Source organism: Kogia breviceps, chromosome 10 (genome assembly GCF_026419965.1).
Source record: "Kogia breviceps isolate mKogBre1 chromosome 10, mKogBre1 haplotype 1, whole genome shotgun sequence".
Classification (NCBI taxonomy): domain Eukaryota; kingdom Metazoa; phylum Chordata; class Mammalia; order Artiodactyla; family Physeteridae; genus Kogia; species Kogia breviceps.
The window spans coordinates 24,220,338-24,237,045 of NC_081319.1; the positions used below are offsets into that span (position 1 = coordinate 24,220,338).

Below are 16,708 nucleotides of genomic sequence, written 5' to 3' on the forward strand. Positions count from 1 at the left end.
TCTGGAAAAACTGACAGTCTTAGCTGCACTGGGGGTTCAAATTACTTCTTTCTATGTTCCTGGGTTATAATATGTCTGTCTATACCTCTCTCCACCCTGCTGTCTGTACCCTTAGGTATCCCTTCTTTTTTGAGGGGTTATTCCACATCTAAAATCTGAAGTGGGCTAAATTTCAAGTCCTTTCCTCTTCTCAGACTCAGAAACACTTGGAATCCTGGAGAGGGAAGATGGTGCTCTGCCAGTGGGAAGAATTGCAAACCACTTGGTCTTGCCCATTCTTTGGACTCCTCCAGGTGGGAGTGAGGTAGGAGGTAGGGGACCAGTGATTGGAGGCAGGTGGGGGAATTCTTGGCAAGCAATCCTAGAATATGGGCTGCGGAAGGGAGGAACATACAAGGTCAAGCTTACCGGTGATTTGTAGGGGAATCTGTGATTTCAGTCTAAGGTGTTACACAAAAATGTGCATTTGGGGGGAAGGATTCACTCACCAAATACTTGAGCATTAACCAGGTGCCGGACACTGTTCTAGGAACTAGGAATGCATCAGTAAACCAAACTTCACTGCCCTCCTGGAGCTTACACTCTACAGGAAGATGTGGACCACAGATTTCTTCTCCTAAAAGGGTCTGTGACGTAAAAAACGCTCGGGAATCAAGATGCTAGACTTGTGGTCTTCATGTTGTATACCAGCACCACTTCAGGGGAACCTTCGAAGTCCAGATGACAGAACCCATCCCTAAGATTCGGACTGGCTGGATGTGTGTTTGGGTTTGGGAATGAACCTTGTGAATCTCAGTCATCTTGATTCAGTCAAGTTGGAAACAAACGGGTATCTTCCAGGAAGAGAGGCTGAAGACAAAGTCTCCCTCACCAAGAAGAGCCATGGAAAACTGGCCACTTCCTTTTCTTACAAATACTACAAAGGCAATAGGATTTTTCAGTTCTGGATATCTCAAGAGAGAAACAGCAACATTCTTCTTTTATTTTTATTGGCTTAGAATAGCACCCTACAAACAGTGCTTTAAAATATTTAAATGTATGCCTATACATTTTAAGCTTTAGAAAGGAGAGAAGGAATTATCATCATCATCTAACTTGAAACCCCAAATGATCCCTAATTTTTCCAACTACTACTATTACTACTAATACTACTAAGTTTTTACTATATGCCACTTTACAAGTGTTCTCCCTGTAATACTCCCAAGAATCTTGTGAGGTATTGTTATACTTACTTAACAAGGGAGAAACGAAGGCTCTGAGGGGTCCCGTCGCTTGGTCAAGGTCACACAGAGATTGGACCGGTGGGAACCTAAACCCCAGAGCCCGGCTCTCAACCGTGACCTCTGCAGCACCGCATTCTTTCTGAGTCCTTTACACTCACCTCCCTTATTTAGCACTTGAAGTCTCTCCTGTGACCAAAGATGAATAAACAAGCTATAAATCACTGAGGGAAAGAAAATGCTTGGGAGACTATCGCCCAGGCCAGTTGGGGAGTATGTGGGGAGTGCAGCCTTGCCGGTGCAGGGTATTCTTCCTGTCCCGCAGCCCCCGAGCACGTTCCGAAACCTAGTAGGGATAGAAACCGGCTCTACCTCAGCCCCCGGGGCTGCGAATTCCGAGAGGTGGCTGCCGCGCCCACGCCCCCGCGGGCGCCAGGACTCGGGTGCAGATCCCAGACCCAGAAGTGATCCTTATCTCTTGGCCCTGGGGCGGGTCCAAAGGCTGCCCAGCTTAGCCAGGAACTTGAGCTCGAGACAGATGCCTGGCTCCAGAAGTCTCACCCGGCGAGGGAGTTAAAGAGCTAGACCCCTTTTCGGTTGAAGACCCGAACGGCCTCTTGCCTTTTGGCTTCTTTCCCTCACCTATAGTTTTCCCGCTTCCAAAAAAGTTGGCCCCAAAGTTTAAGGGTGTGTGTGTGTGTGTGAGCGTGTGACTCTCCCAGGGATCCCAGTTGGGGGACCCAGGGTACACTCACGGTCCCCCTCCACACGATCGCAGACCCACGGGCAGACCCCGCTCCAGGAGCCGAACCCAACGGCTTTGTGCAGGCGGCGGACAGAAGCTTCGGGGTCGGGTACTGCGTACTATAGGGAAATGCGGCCGGGGGCGAGGGGGAGGCGGCAGACAGTGTGGGCTCGGTGACCGACAGCGGGGCCAGCCACTGGCCGAGGGCGGTAAGAAAGCTTAAGGCGGCGTGAGTGCGTGCGTGTGTGCGTGACTGTGAGCGCGAGGGTGAGTGTATGAGGCTCCCCAACCCCCACCTGTTTGAAACGGTTTTAAAATGCCAAAACCAGATTGCCCATGTTTTCAAAAGTTGCAGACGGTTGGAGGAAAATACTTGCGCATCCCACAAACTCCCAAAGGGATTTGCCGAGGCGTAGGCACTGAAAGAAAAGGAGGAATATGAAGGGTGTGTGAAAGGGGGGGGAAATTGCCTGCTTCTGGTAGGTCGGCTTTAGGACCCAACGAGAAGCACATTGGAATCTCTCCCTTCGGGAAGGCGGGGTGGGGCGGGCCGGCCGGCAGGCGGCCGCGGAACGCATGCGCGCGCGTCTCCTCTCGCCGGCCGCTGCGCTCAGCGGCGCGGAATAGAATGAACTGTAACAAAACAAGCCTAGCCTTTGTATCTGCTTAAAGGGGACGCAGGCACTTCCCTCCTGTCCCTCTCCCCCGCCCCTCCCGCCCCCCCCCCCCCCCGCCGCGCTCCGCACCCGCGTATCCAGGGCTCCCAGCAACTGGCTGGAAGGGCTTCCCCAACCCTCAGTAACAGCCCGCCAGCGAGGAAAGGCGAGCCAGGCGGGAGGCAAGAGGAGACACCGCATTTCTAAGAGGCAAGAAAGAAAGGAAGGAAGGAAAAAAATAACCCAAGCGGCGCAGAGTGGACTCTGGTCCCGGAGAGCACGGTCAGGCGCCGGAACGTGGACCTAGAGCCACCGGAATGCAAACAAAGCTCGCGGGCGCCTGTGCAGGGCTCGCGGGGAAGCCCAGAAAGTTTGTTTTATGATGGCTTGAGTGCGCGAGTGTGTGCAGGGAGCGAGTCTGCCAAGTTTCTCTCTCCCGTTGCGTTATTTGGGGGGAGATGTCTCTCCCTTGAACCAGCGTGGGCTTGGGGGCTTGTGCTGTGGAAGGCACCTGTCTCTCATTTTATTGTTTTTTTTTGGGGGGGGGAGGAGGGGCGTAAGTAATCATGTCGAAAGTGATCCAGAAGAAGAACCACTGGACTAGCAGGATTCACGAATGCACTGTGAAGCGGGGACCCCAGGGCGAGCTGGGGGTGACGGTGCTGGGGGGCGCGGAGAACGGAGAGTTTCCGTATGTCGGAGCGGTGGCGGCGGCCGAGGCGGCGGGGCTTGCCGGCGGCGGCCAGGGCCCTCGGCTGGGCGAGGGGGAGCTGCTTCTGGAGGTTCAGGGGATCCGGGTGTCCGGTTTACCCCGCTATGACGTACTGGGAGTTATCGACAGCTGCAAGGAGGCCGTCACCTTCAAAGCCGTCAGACAAGGTAAGACGGGACGCGCCTCCCGGAGGCGCCCCCAGAAAAGGGGATCGGCCTGCGGAGGCTCCTCCCGCCCCCCAACTCGATTTCCCGCTTTTCTCCTGCGAATGCGGCTTAGAGGGGAAGTTGAGGCCGTGCGCCCTGTGATAGTGAAATATACAAAGTTGTTGAGAGGTTGTGGGTTGTTTGCTCACGTGCATTGGGAAGAGGGGCTTGGGTTTGCGCGGGGAAGCGCGGAGATTTTTCCCAGGCCTGGTTTGCCAACCTGTTATCTCCGCCACCAAGTGCAGCACAGCTTGCCTGCACCTGGAGGAGAGTTGGCAGGGGCAACGTGGACGTTCTCCTGACTCCCTGGGAGAGTGTTGCAGCAGGCGCAGTTGCTGCGTTCTTTGGCCACTTGTCTGTTTCCAGACCTGGAGAATGGGTACGAAGGAGGTGAGGGTCTTTGGTTGTTGGACCTCCTTCATCAGAAAATTAGCGTCACCCGCGACCGCCCAGGTGGGTCCGGGCATCACCGCCTGGCAGTTCCAAAGCCCGCCGCCTGAAGATCCTGCATTCACCCCACGGCAGGATGACGCATATGTCTCGACCGTGTGGCCCGGCCCCAGGCTCGTGGGTGGCGGTCGGGGGAGAGAATGGAGAGGGTATTTCAGTGCTACTGAAGCCCAAGTTTATACTGCCACCAACATCACCACCATCACTAAGACCATCAACATCCCTGTGACGATGATGATAGCTTCTATTTCTTGTTAGCTTACTACGTGCCAGGCTCTATGTAAAATGCTTTCCTTGCACTATCTTGTTTTGATTGACAGCAGTTCTGATCCGAGTTGTTCTTATAAACCCCATGTTACAGATAAGGAAACTGGGACTGATGTTGGTTCAGTTACTTGTCCAAGGTCACACAGATGCCAAGAGTGAGGGTTTGAGCCCTTGTTGCAGAGCCTTAAGCACTGAGGAGGAAGAGGTGGGGGAATGACCGTGGGAGCCCCGAGGAGTGCACTTGAGAGGAGGGAGTGGAAGCAAATTCATCTCTCAGAAGCCCGGAGAGGAGTGATGACCTTTATGATGGCTGCTGGTGGGGGTGGGGAGTCCCTTACATCTTAGTTTGGTGCAGGCATGGGGCTGTCCCTGATACAGTCCAATAGCGAAGGACTGGGCTCCCTTAAAGGGAGCCCTTGTACGACCATGCACCATGAGGCAGGTTCTTCCCCGTGAAAGCACCAGGTTGAGCCCTGGTGAAAAATTCCCATATGTGCCTGCGCGGGCTTGGAAGGGCAAGCATCAGCTGGAGGAATGTGTCAGAGGAAAGAAGGGTTGGGCTGAGCTAGTCCTCTTTTGGGAACAGGCCCGTTCCAGATGAAACGGAGCAGGGGGACAGGGAGAAGAGCTGGGCCTTTTGGTAGCTTTGGGAGACGAGGGACTGATGGTTATGGAAAGCTCCTTCCATTTATGTTCTCATTGTCCGCTTGCACACCTCCTCCAAGAAGCCCTCAGGCATCCTGCCCAGATGAACAAATCCTTCTTCCTCTGGACTCCCCTAAAGGTGTATCTTGTAGTTTTCTACTTACTCTGAACTATGTTAGTTCCCTCCCCTCATTTCCATACAAGGTGGTAAGCTCATTGAAGGGAGAGACTGTGGCTCATTCATTGCACATCTCTCCAGCTTTGCTGGAGGTCCATCACCTTGCCTCACTTGAGAATGTGTCCTCCCTCATCTGTAAACTAGCTTTCTTGTGTCACATAAACTAATAAGCACAAAGGGTGCAGAACAGTGCCTGGCACATAGTAAGTGCTCAATAAAGATTAGCTCTTGTTGTTATGTTTAAAGTGAATTGGGGCAGTTATTTATTTCTAAGTCTAGCCTTTAGTGTCAGGAACCTGAATTATGAAGTTAATACCAGTACCTGGATTATTAGGACTTGATAGAACTGTAGAGAAACTACTGTAGCATTTGATGGGATCAGCTACTGGTCACCGTGCAGGGGCATTTTGGAGAAAGGGCTGGTGGAAGGACAGGGAGGAGTTCCTGCATATCCTGTGTGGGGGTCTCCTGGTGTCTAGTGGGTCCAGTGGGGGCTTGTTCTCAGTGTGCAAGCTACTGCATGTGGCTGAGCCTCCCTCCATCAGTTACCAAAGATTGGGAGGCATCATTCCAGGGCTACCTCATCATGGCAGTCCAGAAGTGTTGGTCAGCTAACAAAGTGTGTTTGGAATCAGGTGTCTCTGGGTTCGAAGGAAACTGTAGTGTCTCCGCATCTTACTTCCTTTCACCCGGAACTATTCTGTGTGCTATGTAGGAATGCTCATAGAACGTGTGTGTGTATATGTGTAGGCAAATCTACTTGTGCTTCTTGTAATGGGATAGAATAAAGATATGGATGAGGACGCTTGGATGGCCTGAAATCCACCATAATGTAAAAGCTACTATTTCCTGTAATGATTACACAGGCACAGGTAGCTCTTCTAACATCTTCATTACAGAAAGACAGCACTAGAAAGCATTTCACCAGCCTTCTCTTTTATATTGAGAATAAGATTTAAATTATACTACGAAATTGCTCTTCCTGTGCTTTCATTACTGTGTTTTAATCGTATTAGATAGGCTTCTACTTGGTACATGGTAAAGGAAAAATGTTACTTTTGTGTTGTCTGCACCTTGAACTAGCCACTACCAGGGACACGGGTCACTCTGAGTGCTGTCTGTATGAAAATGTCACAGTCTTCTTGTGGGAGAAGATTCTGCTGTTTCTATTTCATGGCAACTCTCTGAAAAGATGCACAGACCAAAATAGTCTGTAGCAAATGGTATAATGTGAAGCAGGACTGGATTGTGAAAGAATCAAGCTAAATGGATCTACCAGGTTACAGTTGATTCATTTTAAATGGAGAGGACAGACTTCTGTCACAAAAGTGCCTAAAAAGAATGTACAAATACGTATATATGTTATATAATATATATGTTATTTTATATATATAATAAAGCATATATATGTACTATATATACTATAGGTATATATTTATCTGTAATAAAATGCGCAGATCTTAAGTATATAGTTTGATGGGTTTTGACAAATGTATATGCTCATGTTAGCTTCACCCAAAACAAGATACAGAACACTTCCGTCACGCCAGAAATTTCCCTCCTGTCCCTCTCTAGTCAGTCCCCCCCACCCCCGCCTCTTCCAGAGACATTGAGTGTTTGATTTTTCTTACCATGGATTAATCTTGTCTGTCATTGAAATTCATATAAATGAAATAATGCAATGTGTACTCTTTTGTGTCTGGCTTTTTTCACATATTGTGTGTATCATGGTTGTTTTGTATTGTTGAGTAGTATTCCATTACATACATATACCAGATTGTTTATACTTTTGCTTGTCAGCGGACATTTGGACTGTTTATTTTTTCACCTATTATGAATAAAGCTGCTGTAAATGTTCCAGTTCTGCGACATCTTTGCCAGTCTTTGATCTGGTCCATCTTTTGAACTTTAGCCATTCTAGTGTATGTGGAAAAAGAGGAAAAATACAGTAATCCCCCCTTATCTGTGGGTGATACGTTCCAAATTAGGTACAGTAAGACATTAAAAACAACATGAGATAGAACAGATTATAACTATGTAGTATAATAAAAGTTATGGGAGTGTGGTCTCCCTCTCTCTCAAAATATCTTACTGTACAAATTTATTGCCTTTTTCATCTTAACTAAGCACTTATCATGCACTATGGCTACAATTTGTGCAGTTTTAAGTATGACAGCAAAACTAACACATATTTTTTTTTCCTTCTCACAATTTCACAGATAGAAAATTCATTCTTACTGTAGATCTTAGCATCCACAGCATATGATTTTATTAATTTGAGAACATTCACCTTTTCACTTCAATGAAGCACTTTACGGTTTCTCTTGGGCAGATCCGAACTGCCAGCATCACTCCTCTTGTGCTTTGGGGCCATTACTGAGTAAAATAAGCGTCACTTGAACACAAGCACTGCAGTACCTGGATAGTCAATTTGATAACTGAGCTACTAAGTAACTAATGGGCAGGATACCCTGGACAAAGGGATGATTCATGTCCTGGGCAGGACAGAGGGGGAAGGCGGGAAATTTCATCCTGCCATTGGTGTACAATTTAAAACGTCTGAATCGTGCATTTCTGGAATTTTCTATTTAGTATTTTCAGACCGTGGTTGACTGTGGGTAACTGAAATCACAGAAAGCAAAACAGCAGATAAGGGGAAACTACTACAATTAAGGAAGCTTAGCTCTAGGATATAGATAGCTAGTATTTTTTGAGCACCTGGTTTAGGAAGTGGCAGGCCCTTGGCTAAGCTAGTGCTTTATGGGCATTTTGTTCTTTATTCCTCCCAACTGGACTCACGTGTCAGAAACTGAGGTCCAGAGAGTGTGGGTGGCTTTTCCAAGGGTCATACAAGTGGCTGAAGTAGAGCTGGAACTCACCCGTGTTGGATTTCAAAACCCATGCTTCTAGTTCCTGGGTCAGTGGGTCTCAAAGCAGGCTCCCCAGACCAGTGGTATTAATATCACCTGGGAACTGGTTACACATGCAGATTCCCGGGCCTCAGCCCTACTGATACCTAAACTCAGGAGGGTGGAGCCTGTCCCGTGTTTTTAACAAGGTGACTCTGATGCATGCTCAATTTTGAGCACCACTGTCCTAGGGTATAGACTGCATTGAAAATATGGCCTCGAGTGGGGCAGGTGATCTGTGTTCTAGAACAAGCTAAGCCACTAGTGCTGTCATCTCTGGTGAGTCACCTCTTTGGACCTTTCTTCATACCTAAAATAAGTGGATGTATCCTTTTAGATCCTTTGTGCTCCTAAAATGCTAAGATTCCCTGAATAACCCAGACTCCAAAAGTTTAGAAGGGTGTGATTTTAGTTTCCCAAACTGGTAATATTATAGGTCACACTTACATATTTTTGTAAGTGAATTTTGTGGCTTTGCAAATTACCCAGGAACCAAACTGTCCCTCCACTTTTTTTATAGACAGAATGGAGGCAATAAATAAGACACAATTTAAAAACCACAACACCACCACCACCAGACCCTTCCCCTCACCGTAATGAGGGACTTAGGACCACATACAATTGAATATAGTTCTTTGTGCCTTTCTGGGTTTTGTTTTGACATTGTGTGTTTATTTTGACCAGTTGGAATATATTACAACAGCTCTGTAACAAAATCTGTTCTCATGTTGAAACACAGCGCCATGTCTTGCTTAGTTTCCTGTGAATTCTGCTTTGGGGTCTCTGGTCTTGCTTTTTCTCTGCCTCCTACCCACCCCTACACTCCGCCAGGATGGTCACAAGATTGACTCCTCTCTTTAGTGTCTCTTCAGAAAGACCTTCTCATCTGGTGGTGTGCTCCTAAAGGCTTAACAGCTGGCTCTGGTGGAGGGGGGACTGATTTGTAGCATCCCTGGATTTGGGAAGAGATGCATGAAATTGGTTCTCCAGAGCCAGTAGGAGCTGGCCCCACCATTCCACTGACCCCATATAAGATAGCGCCTTGGATCACATGCCATCCCCTCATCCTAGTTTGCTTTTCAAAGCTTTGACATAATTTCACATTATCGGGCTTCCCTGGTGGCGCAGTGGTTAAGAATCTGCCTGCCAATGCAGGGGACATGGGTTCGAGCCCTGGTCTGGGAAGATCCCACGTGCCACGGAGCAACGAAGCCTGTGAGCCACAACTACTGAGCCCGCACACCACAACTACTGAAGCCCGTGCGCCGAGAGCCCGTGCTCCGCAACAAGAGAAGCCACTGTGATGAGAAGGCCACGCACCGCAATGAAGAGTAGCTTCCGCTTGCCACAACTAGAGAAAAGCCCGCGTGCAGCAACGAAGACCCAATGCAGCCATAAATAAATAAATAAATTTATATATTAAAAAAAAAAAACAAAAAAACAACCTTGTAATTTCACATTGTCTTCTTCTTTTGCTTCTTTATTGTCTGTCTCTCTTCCCACTGGAATGTAAGGTCCATGAAAACAAGAAGTTTATCTCACTTGTTCACCCCTCTATTTCCCAGTACCTAAAATAGTACCTGGCAAGTCATAGGTGTTCACTAAAATTTGTTGGCTGCATGAATGAATTTTCTCTTGTTGCTTCTTATTCGGATGGTAAGTGCAGACCAGGACATCCACATCTTTCCTGCTTTCCTCCCTGTTTGTCTTTGGTTTCTTGTCATTTAGGACCCCAATATGTTCATTTTCTCATCACCGGATTTTACAATCAGCTGATTCTCAGTGTCTAATAATTTATACCGAGCTATAAATAAATAAATGTCTGACAAGGCTTAATGAATTGTATTTAAGTATTTCTGCCTGTTGACTCTAGGTGGAGTTTAAGAAGTGAAATTTCAGATGTTCATTCAGCAAGCAGGATGATGAGGAGCTTTTCTGTTTTCTGTTCATGCGGGACCTGGTCTATGTCAGCATCCAGAAGAATGACACCTTACCTCTGTTTTCTTGTAGCACTGTCCCTGTGTACAGTGTTTCCAGCCGACAGTAAACTGGATCTTTGCTACAGAAAGTAGTCTGATTTTTGTCCGCTCTTGCTCTTAAACTGTGCTTGGTGTTTACGTCTTTTTTTTTTTTAATTTAAACTTTCAAAAATCAATCTATTTTTGTTCTTGCTGCCAAAAAAAAGACCACTTTCTGAAGGATATTTTTAGGTTACATTGTGGAACATTCTACAGCTTTTACAAGAAATAATGCAAGGACAGGCGACCCAACATGTCCATTGTTTCTGGAGGCTGCCCTTTGCCAATGGCTGTGTTATTTAAAAATAGATTAGCTTGACCTCATGATGCAGTGGCATACAGTTGGCTCACTGCATTTGTTGGCATTCATTACCCAGCTAGTTTCGGATGGCAGAATTGATGATATCCACCAAGGGGAATTAAGTGGTTTATAAGAGAAAACATTCTGACATCTCCTTACCACAAGGGTTTACATGAAGGATGTTGCTTTATAAATGATGGTTATTTAATGCAAAACACCAGTCTCTGATGTTAGTGGTCCCTTCCTTGAGTTTGTATATATGTGTAACAGGATATACTGATTTTGTATACACTGAGAATAAAGGCTGTCAAATTCGTTAAGGGCTGACATTCATATCCTAAAAAAATAGGTTACTGCCTTCCTGCCTGTCTTTATGCAGCTCATATGTGAGATCTATAACCTTGAAAAATCCTTGGTAAATATTGGCGCTTTGCTCTACTGCACCCCTATGGATGTCGACATCCGTATAGTATGTCTGGTGAATTTGTTTTGGCGTGTTCACAGCTGAACCCCCATGGATGTCAAGGACAAGCAAGTGATGCTGACTTTTGCTTTATTGTATAGTGGCCTGTGGAGGGTCCAGCGTGTTCTGGATGTCATCCTTTCTGAAGGCACGTAGCAAACGTAATTTGAACAAGGTCTCTTGTTTTATTTTACTTTTAGCCGTGCCTCGAGGCTTACGGGATCTTAGTTCCCCGACCAGGGATGGAACCCAGGCCCCCGGCAGTGAAAGCACTGAGTCCTAACCACTGGACCGCCAGGAAATTCTGAACAATGTCTTTTATGATTAAATAGTATTCTTCTCTTTTTATAGCCAAGTGATTAAAGAATGGAGTAATCCATTACATACAATCATTTCTCTAGTCCCTTTCTCCGAGGGGAAACGGAAGTCCTCCCAGTGACTCACAATCTGGCCTGTGACTTACTTGTCTTCTCTCTCCCTGGCTGTGGCCTGCTGGCCCGACCTGGACACCTGGGAGGCTTACTCTCTCACGAACTGCAAGTCTTTCCCACTTGCCTTGTCATTCCCTATTCCCCTCCTCTGCTTTATTTTACTTTATCATATGTCGATCATTTCAAAATAACTAAGTTCCTTGTTTTGTCTCTCTTTCTTTAATATAAGATCCGAGAGGGCAGGGCTGTTGTTGATTCCCAGTACTGAGAATAGTACCTGATGCATAGTAATTGCTCCAGTATTTCTAGGACCTCCACTGTCAGATTTAGAACTAGAATAACTCTCTGCTGAGCTCGGTTGCCTCTGAAAATTCCGATATTTGCAAGTCTCTGCAAATGTAGGTACTTTGTGACGGGTCACATTAAACCTGATAAGGGTTTAACACTTGCAGTCCATGACTTGGGCTAAATAGAGCTTCATTGATTGATCTAGGAAGATTCTTGAAGACAGTGAGCACTGCTGGCTGGGCTCAAATGGTCTTTATTTCAGGGATTTAAGGCAGCACCGTGCTGAGTCTGTCGGCGAACTTGGCACACCCTCTCACCCTCCAATGGACTGTGAGACGTTCTTCTGGGCACCGTCAGCTGTGTGTATAGACTTTTCCTGTTACCGTCTGCGGTGTGGTGAGAACGAGTTACGTAAGAGAATTACATCCTCCCGGCTAAGGTGTCAGCCCCATTCCTATTGCCAACAGGGCCATTAGTGCGCGCCTTTAACGGAATGCAGTTATGTTTTCCACAATAAGGCTAATCTTTCAGCCCATTGTGAGACTCGAAGCTCTCTTTATGGACAGTGGCATGATGGTGCCATTAAAAGGCCATTATGCCCTGATTATAAGCCACGTTTCACAATTATTGCCATATACAGTGTTAACAGGACTGCAGTGCCTCTCGTAAGATAATCCACAAGTATCCATTTATTGATGTGCTGTAGATCGGCAGGTTTTGGACTCAGGTTGATCTGGATTGGAAACCAGTCTTTTCAATTTACTAGCTGGGCTACTCAGGGCGAGATACTTCCCCTCTTTCTTGCAAGTGGGGATAATGATACCTACTACCTGAGGCTGATGGAGGAATAAAATGAGATTGAGGTAAACCACACGGCACAGGGTCTGGCACATGTTGAGTGCCCACAAAATACTGGCTTCTGTTATTGTTTGAATGTTCCCTGTTGGAAAGCACTTGGGAGAGAAGAAAGAATCTCTTGAGAGATAGAGATTGTGGTACACAGTTCCCTGGAGAGCTTTTCCAGTCTAGGAAAAGCCCTCATATTGCTGCCTGATTCAGATGCCACTATTTAAAACGGCTGAGACTGGATTAGTTCAGACAAGTAAGAAGGAAACCTCTAGATTTCACCGTGTGGTAGAGGTCTGAGCTGCCTGAACTTACATGTTGTCACTGGTGACGAATTGAATCTAATGATTGTCATCGGGACCCAGGGTCAGTAATGTGTAGAGGAAGGACAGGTCCTCTCCTTACTCCCTGGAGGTCCTGGGCAGGGCAGTACCAGCAAGGGTGATCCTTGAGAACTTGACACTGAGGTCCTCTGATCTTCCTGGCCCCATACCTGGGCTCCCAAATCAGGAAAGGCTGGGGAGGCAGTAGGGCTTGGTGTTACAAGCGTTTGGAGTCAGGCTGGTTAGGTCCAACTCCAGCTGAAGAACCATGGGTGTGTTAACCTCCCAGAACCTCAATTGTTCCAGTTGAAAATGAGAATAATACCTACCTCATAGGGTGGTTGTGAGGATTAAATGAGAAAACGTATGCAAAATACTTTGTCCTCTGCTTGGCATGTAAATAGTGCTTACTGCAATACCTACCTAATAGCAGCCATGTTAATTTTCAGTTGAGAAGTGAAGACCCGTCAATGATTTCCTCTAAAGCAGTGATTTTCAACTGGGGGTGATTTTGACCCCCCAAGGGACATTTGGCAATGTCTGGAGACATTTTTGGTTGTTACAGCTCAGGAAGGGGGAGTGCTAGTGGCATTGAGGGAGCTGAGGCCAGGGATGCTGCTAAACATCGTACACAATACAGCCCCCATGGCAGAGAGGTGTCCAACCCCAAATGGCACTAAGGCTGAGATTGAAAAACTCTTCTCTAAGGTATAACTTCATGGTTGAGACTGAGAATCTGAAATAGGAGCAGTAAACTAATCACGGTAACTATCATATATTGATCTCTGACATGTCTCTGAGACCCCAGTTAGGTTTTTACCTGGGTAGATGATGTCATTCTTATTTTAGCCCTGAGAAAATTAGCTGGAGAGGTCAAGTAATTTATCCTGGCCTCCAGGCAGCTGACAGAGGTGAGATTCAAGCTCAGATCTGCCTGGTTCCAAAATTCTTATCCCAGGTTTCCACACTAGAAGTGTGTTGACCTCTGTTAGGCTGTAATATTGCTGCCTGAGACAGCGTACCATGCCTGGTGATGCTACCAAAGAGAGTCCCAGAAATTTAAAAAAAAAAAAGGATTCCCAAAGTGTTTGCTGGCAGGAACACAGAGGGTGCTGCTATATAGTTTCAAGCAATTCTGCTTATTGGCCCTCTCCTTCTGTTTTCCCTGATCTCCCTCACCAATGCTGTTGATTCTTTCCTCCTCTGTGCTCTCTGTCTTTTTTTATCCCCACACACAACATGATTTCAAGAGTCACAATAGTGTCTTGTAATGTATATTTGCTCTTCTGTCTCCTGTACTGGATTATGTGTTTCTTGAATTCTTGAAAGCAGCATCCCTGTTTTATGTCTCTTTGCAATCTCTGCCCTCTCTAGGTACTCAAGCAATCACTTTTGAATTGAATTCTTTTGAGGTAATGGGTAGGCATAACTTTTAAATAAATAAGAAAGATTCTTGCCTAAGATCTTGTTGGCTCGAAGATCCGTGGCTTATTTTTAAAGCATATTAAATATACTTAGCCATATGTCTGACTTTTCTGTGATGATTTAAAATGGTTGTCTGCCAGTTGTTGTAGCATTTTGAACTGTCGGGAAAATATTGAATTAATTGTGTTGAAGGTCTTAGAGGGCCTTTATTCTGACCAGATGTGTACAGTGATGGAGCCTATTGCTTATGTAATGCGGCCACAGAAGGCATCACTTTGGCTTGATTTAAATAGAGTCAGTATTTTACCACCTGGATTCTTGGCCAAGCCTTGGAATTTACATCTGATAGCGAGAGCCTGTTCATTTCCTCCTCCAACTATCAGCCTGTTTAAGTCTGTGTGACTTGGTTAAGAATTCAAAACTCAAGATCAAGTTGTTAAAAAAGGACTTTCTTTGGTGTTGGAGCTTGTAGGTTTTTTTTTTTTTTTTTTTTTAGAAAGCATAGGCATCATCTAGATTTTTTGGTTTCTAATCTTTTAAAAACTCAAATAGTTTTATGATCATGGATGACTGTCAATCACTCCATTGTTGGTCTGTGCTTCCACAGCTTACGGTTTTTTCATGGTGAAATTAATTTTTTCCCTCATTTAAACAATGTGTATCATAGAGAAAAATGTGAATATATGAAAGGAAAATGTATCCACATGGCCCATAATACCACCTCCAGACATTTATATATATAAACATATATAAATACACACACATGTTTATTTGGTAGAGTTTTTTCGGTAGGTCTTTTTCTTCTGAAAATTGGATAATCCCACACACGCTGTTTCGGTGAGATTTTTCTTTGTGCCTTACAATATATCACAGACTTTTTTTCTATGCTACATGTAGATCGACTGTCCCATTTTGATGGCTGTGGAATCAGTTTTTGGTTGTGCTATAATATGTTAAATCATGCTTTCAGAGGGAACATTTAGGTTGTTTTCAGTTCCTATTTTACACAACACATTGATGAATATCCTTATATATACATTTTAGTGAACTTCTTCAGCTACTTTCTTTGGATAGATATCTAGAACTTCTTGGCTCACATGTATTTTATCTTTTTTTTTTTTTTTGCGGTATGTGGGCCTCCCACCACCGCGGAGCACAGGCTCCGGACGCGTAGGCTCAGCGGCCATGGCCCACGGGCCCAGGCGCTCCGCGGCATGTGGGATCCTCCCGGACCGGGGCACGAACCCGTATACCCTGCATTGGCAGGCAGACTCCCAACCACTGCGCCACCAGGGAAGCCCTGAATTTTATCTCTTTAAGACCTAATTCCCACCATCATCTTGTTCTTCAGACCCCTTATCAACTTAAATCTTTGCTGCCTGGATGTGAGAGTCCTGTATTTCTTTACTTATCTCAGTTAGAATAGATCCTACGTAGGCCTGGAATTGTTCCTTTATAATAGTCATCACAAACGCAAATACTGACTGGGTATTTTAAAGGGCATTAGGGAGTGGTGGGGACTAGGGTAAAAGGGAGCAGTTGCCACTCAGCTTCAGCCTGTTGTTGACATGTGGGGACATTGCCCACCATTGCCAGATTTTTCAAGCTTTCAAGAGAATGCAGAAGCTTGAATTGTTAAAAAAAAAAGAACTTTGCTGATGTAAAAGTGTCGATTCAAAGTTTTCCAAAAGTATGGATAAACCAAGCCAAACACATCTGGGAGCCATATTTGGTCCTCAGGCAACAAACTTGCAGCCTCTGGTTGACATATTTGTCTTTCTTACTTGATGTCTCTCACACTTCATCTCTTCAAGAGCAGTCATCCCATTTCTTACTCTTGTCTGTGTTCTCAGGGCCCAGGATAGCAACCAACACACAGTAAGGGTCACAAATGTGGCTTGAAGTGAATAATAAGTTCCAGAAGTAGTCCAGTTTGTCCCTGTAGTCCACGTACGATTATTGGAGGCTCAGCCAGTGACAGCTCTTCCAGTCGAGTTGTGAGGAGTGGGGGAAGAGGATGTATTTTGACAGCTGATCGTGATTCTTGGACTATTTTATTGCAGGGTCGTGGTCTGCTGAATCTTAGAACTGGGTGCAAACTAGTGTCTCGATGATGACATTTATATGAATATGTACTGGGAATAGTATACATTCTCTGCTCTAAGGTGATTTTACTGTGAAATGTGTGGTCTTACAAATAAAAGAATGAATGAGTTTTATGTATACTTCTTAGGGCGGTTTTAAATAGAGCAAGAAAATCCCTAATAACGTGACTTGTTTGGGCATTCTAGAGGTAAATCAGCACCCTAACTTTTACTCCAAGAGTGGATGCTTTCAGACCACAGTTAACCTCTAAGATTGGCGAGCATCTGTTCTCCAGGCCAGCGTTATCTGGTGGAATTTTGTATTTTGAAAACCAGTGCAGCCCTTCTTTCTTGCCTGAGAAATAGGTCGTTCTGCGTTACAGAGTTCATGGCAGGCACCAGGTTTGCTCGACTAGGCTGGGGAAGGGAACTTAGGTAATTCAGATTAAAGGTTTAGGCAGTGCAGTTTTTCTGTTAAAGAGCTAAGCAAGGAAGGGCCTATAAAATGAAAACTGTGTAGTTGTCAGCAAAAGCCCGACAT

The 16,708-nt window shown here is 45.7% G+C and overlaps 1 protein-coding gene and 1 long non-coding RNA gene across 25 annotated transcripts in view; one reads left to right on the forward strand and one right to left on the reverse strand.

The window, feature by feature from the left end:
* The window catches only part of LOC131763526 (uncharacterized), a 138,137-nt gene extending 135,974 nt beyond the window's left edge, over positions 1-2,163 (reverse strand). For all 6 annotated transcript variants that reach the window (XR_010842517.1, XR_010842512.1, XR_010842515.1 and 3 more), the window contains exons 1-2: positions 1,976-2,163; positions 1,233-1,409 (exon numbers count right to left, since the gene is read on the reverse strand). This is a non-coding gene — a long non-coding RNA (uncharacterized lncRNA). The remainder of the gene's footprint in view (positions 1-1,232; positions 1,410-1,975) is intronic.
* A 422-nt stretch (positions 2,164-2,585) lies between these two features.
* The window catches only part of MAGI1 (membrane associated guanylate kinase, WW and PDZ domain containing 1), a 618,261-nt gene continuing 604,138 nt past the window's right edge, over positions 2,586-16,708 (forward strand). For 17 of the 19 annotated variants that reach the window (XM_067043713.1, XM_067043703.1, XM_067043714.1 and 14 more), the window contains exon 1: positions 2,701-3,500. In XM_067043713.1, the coding sequence (XP_066899814.1) occupies positions 3,188-3,500 (313 nt within the window). In that variant the 5' untranslated portion in view covers positions 2,701-3,187. Of the gene's footprint in view, positions 3,501-16,708 lie in introns of all 19 variants that reach the window. The other 2 variants (XM_067043710.1, XM_067043711.1) reach the window with 2 other exon arrangements.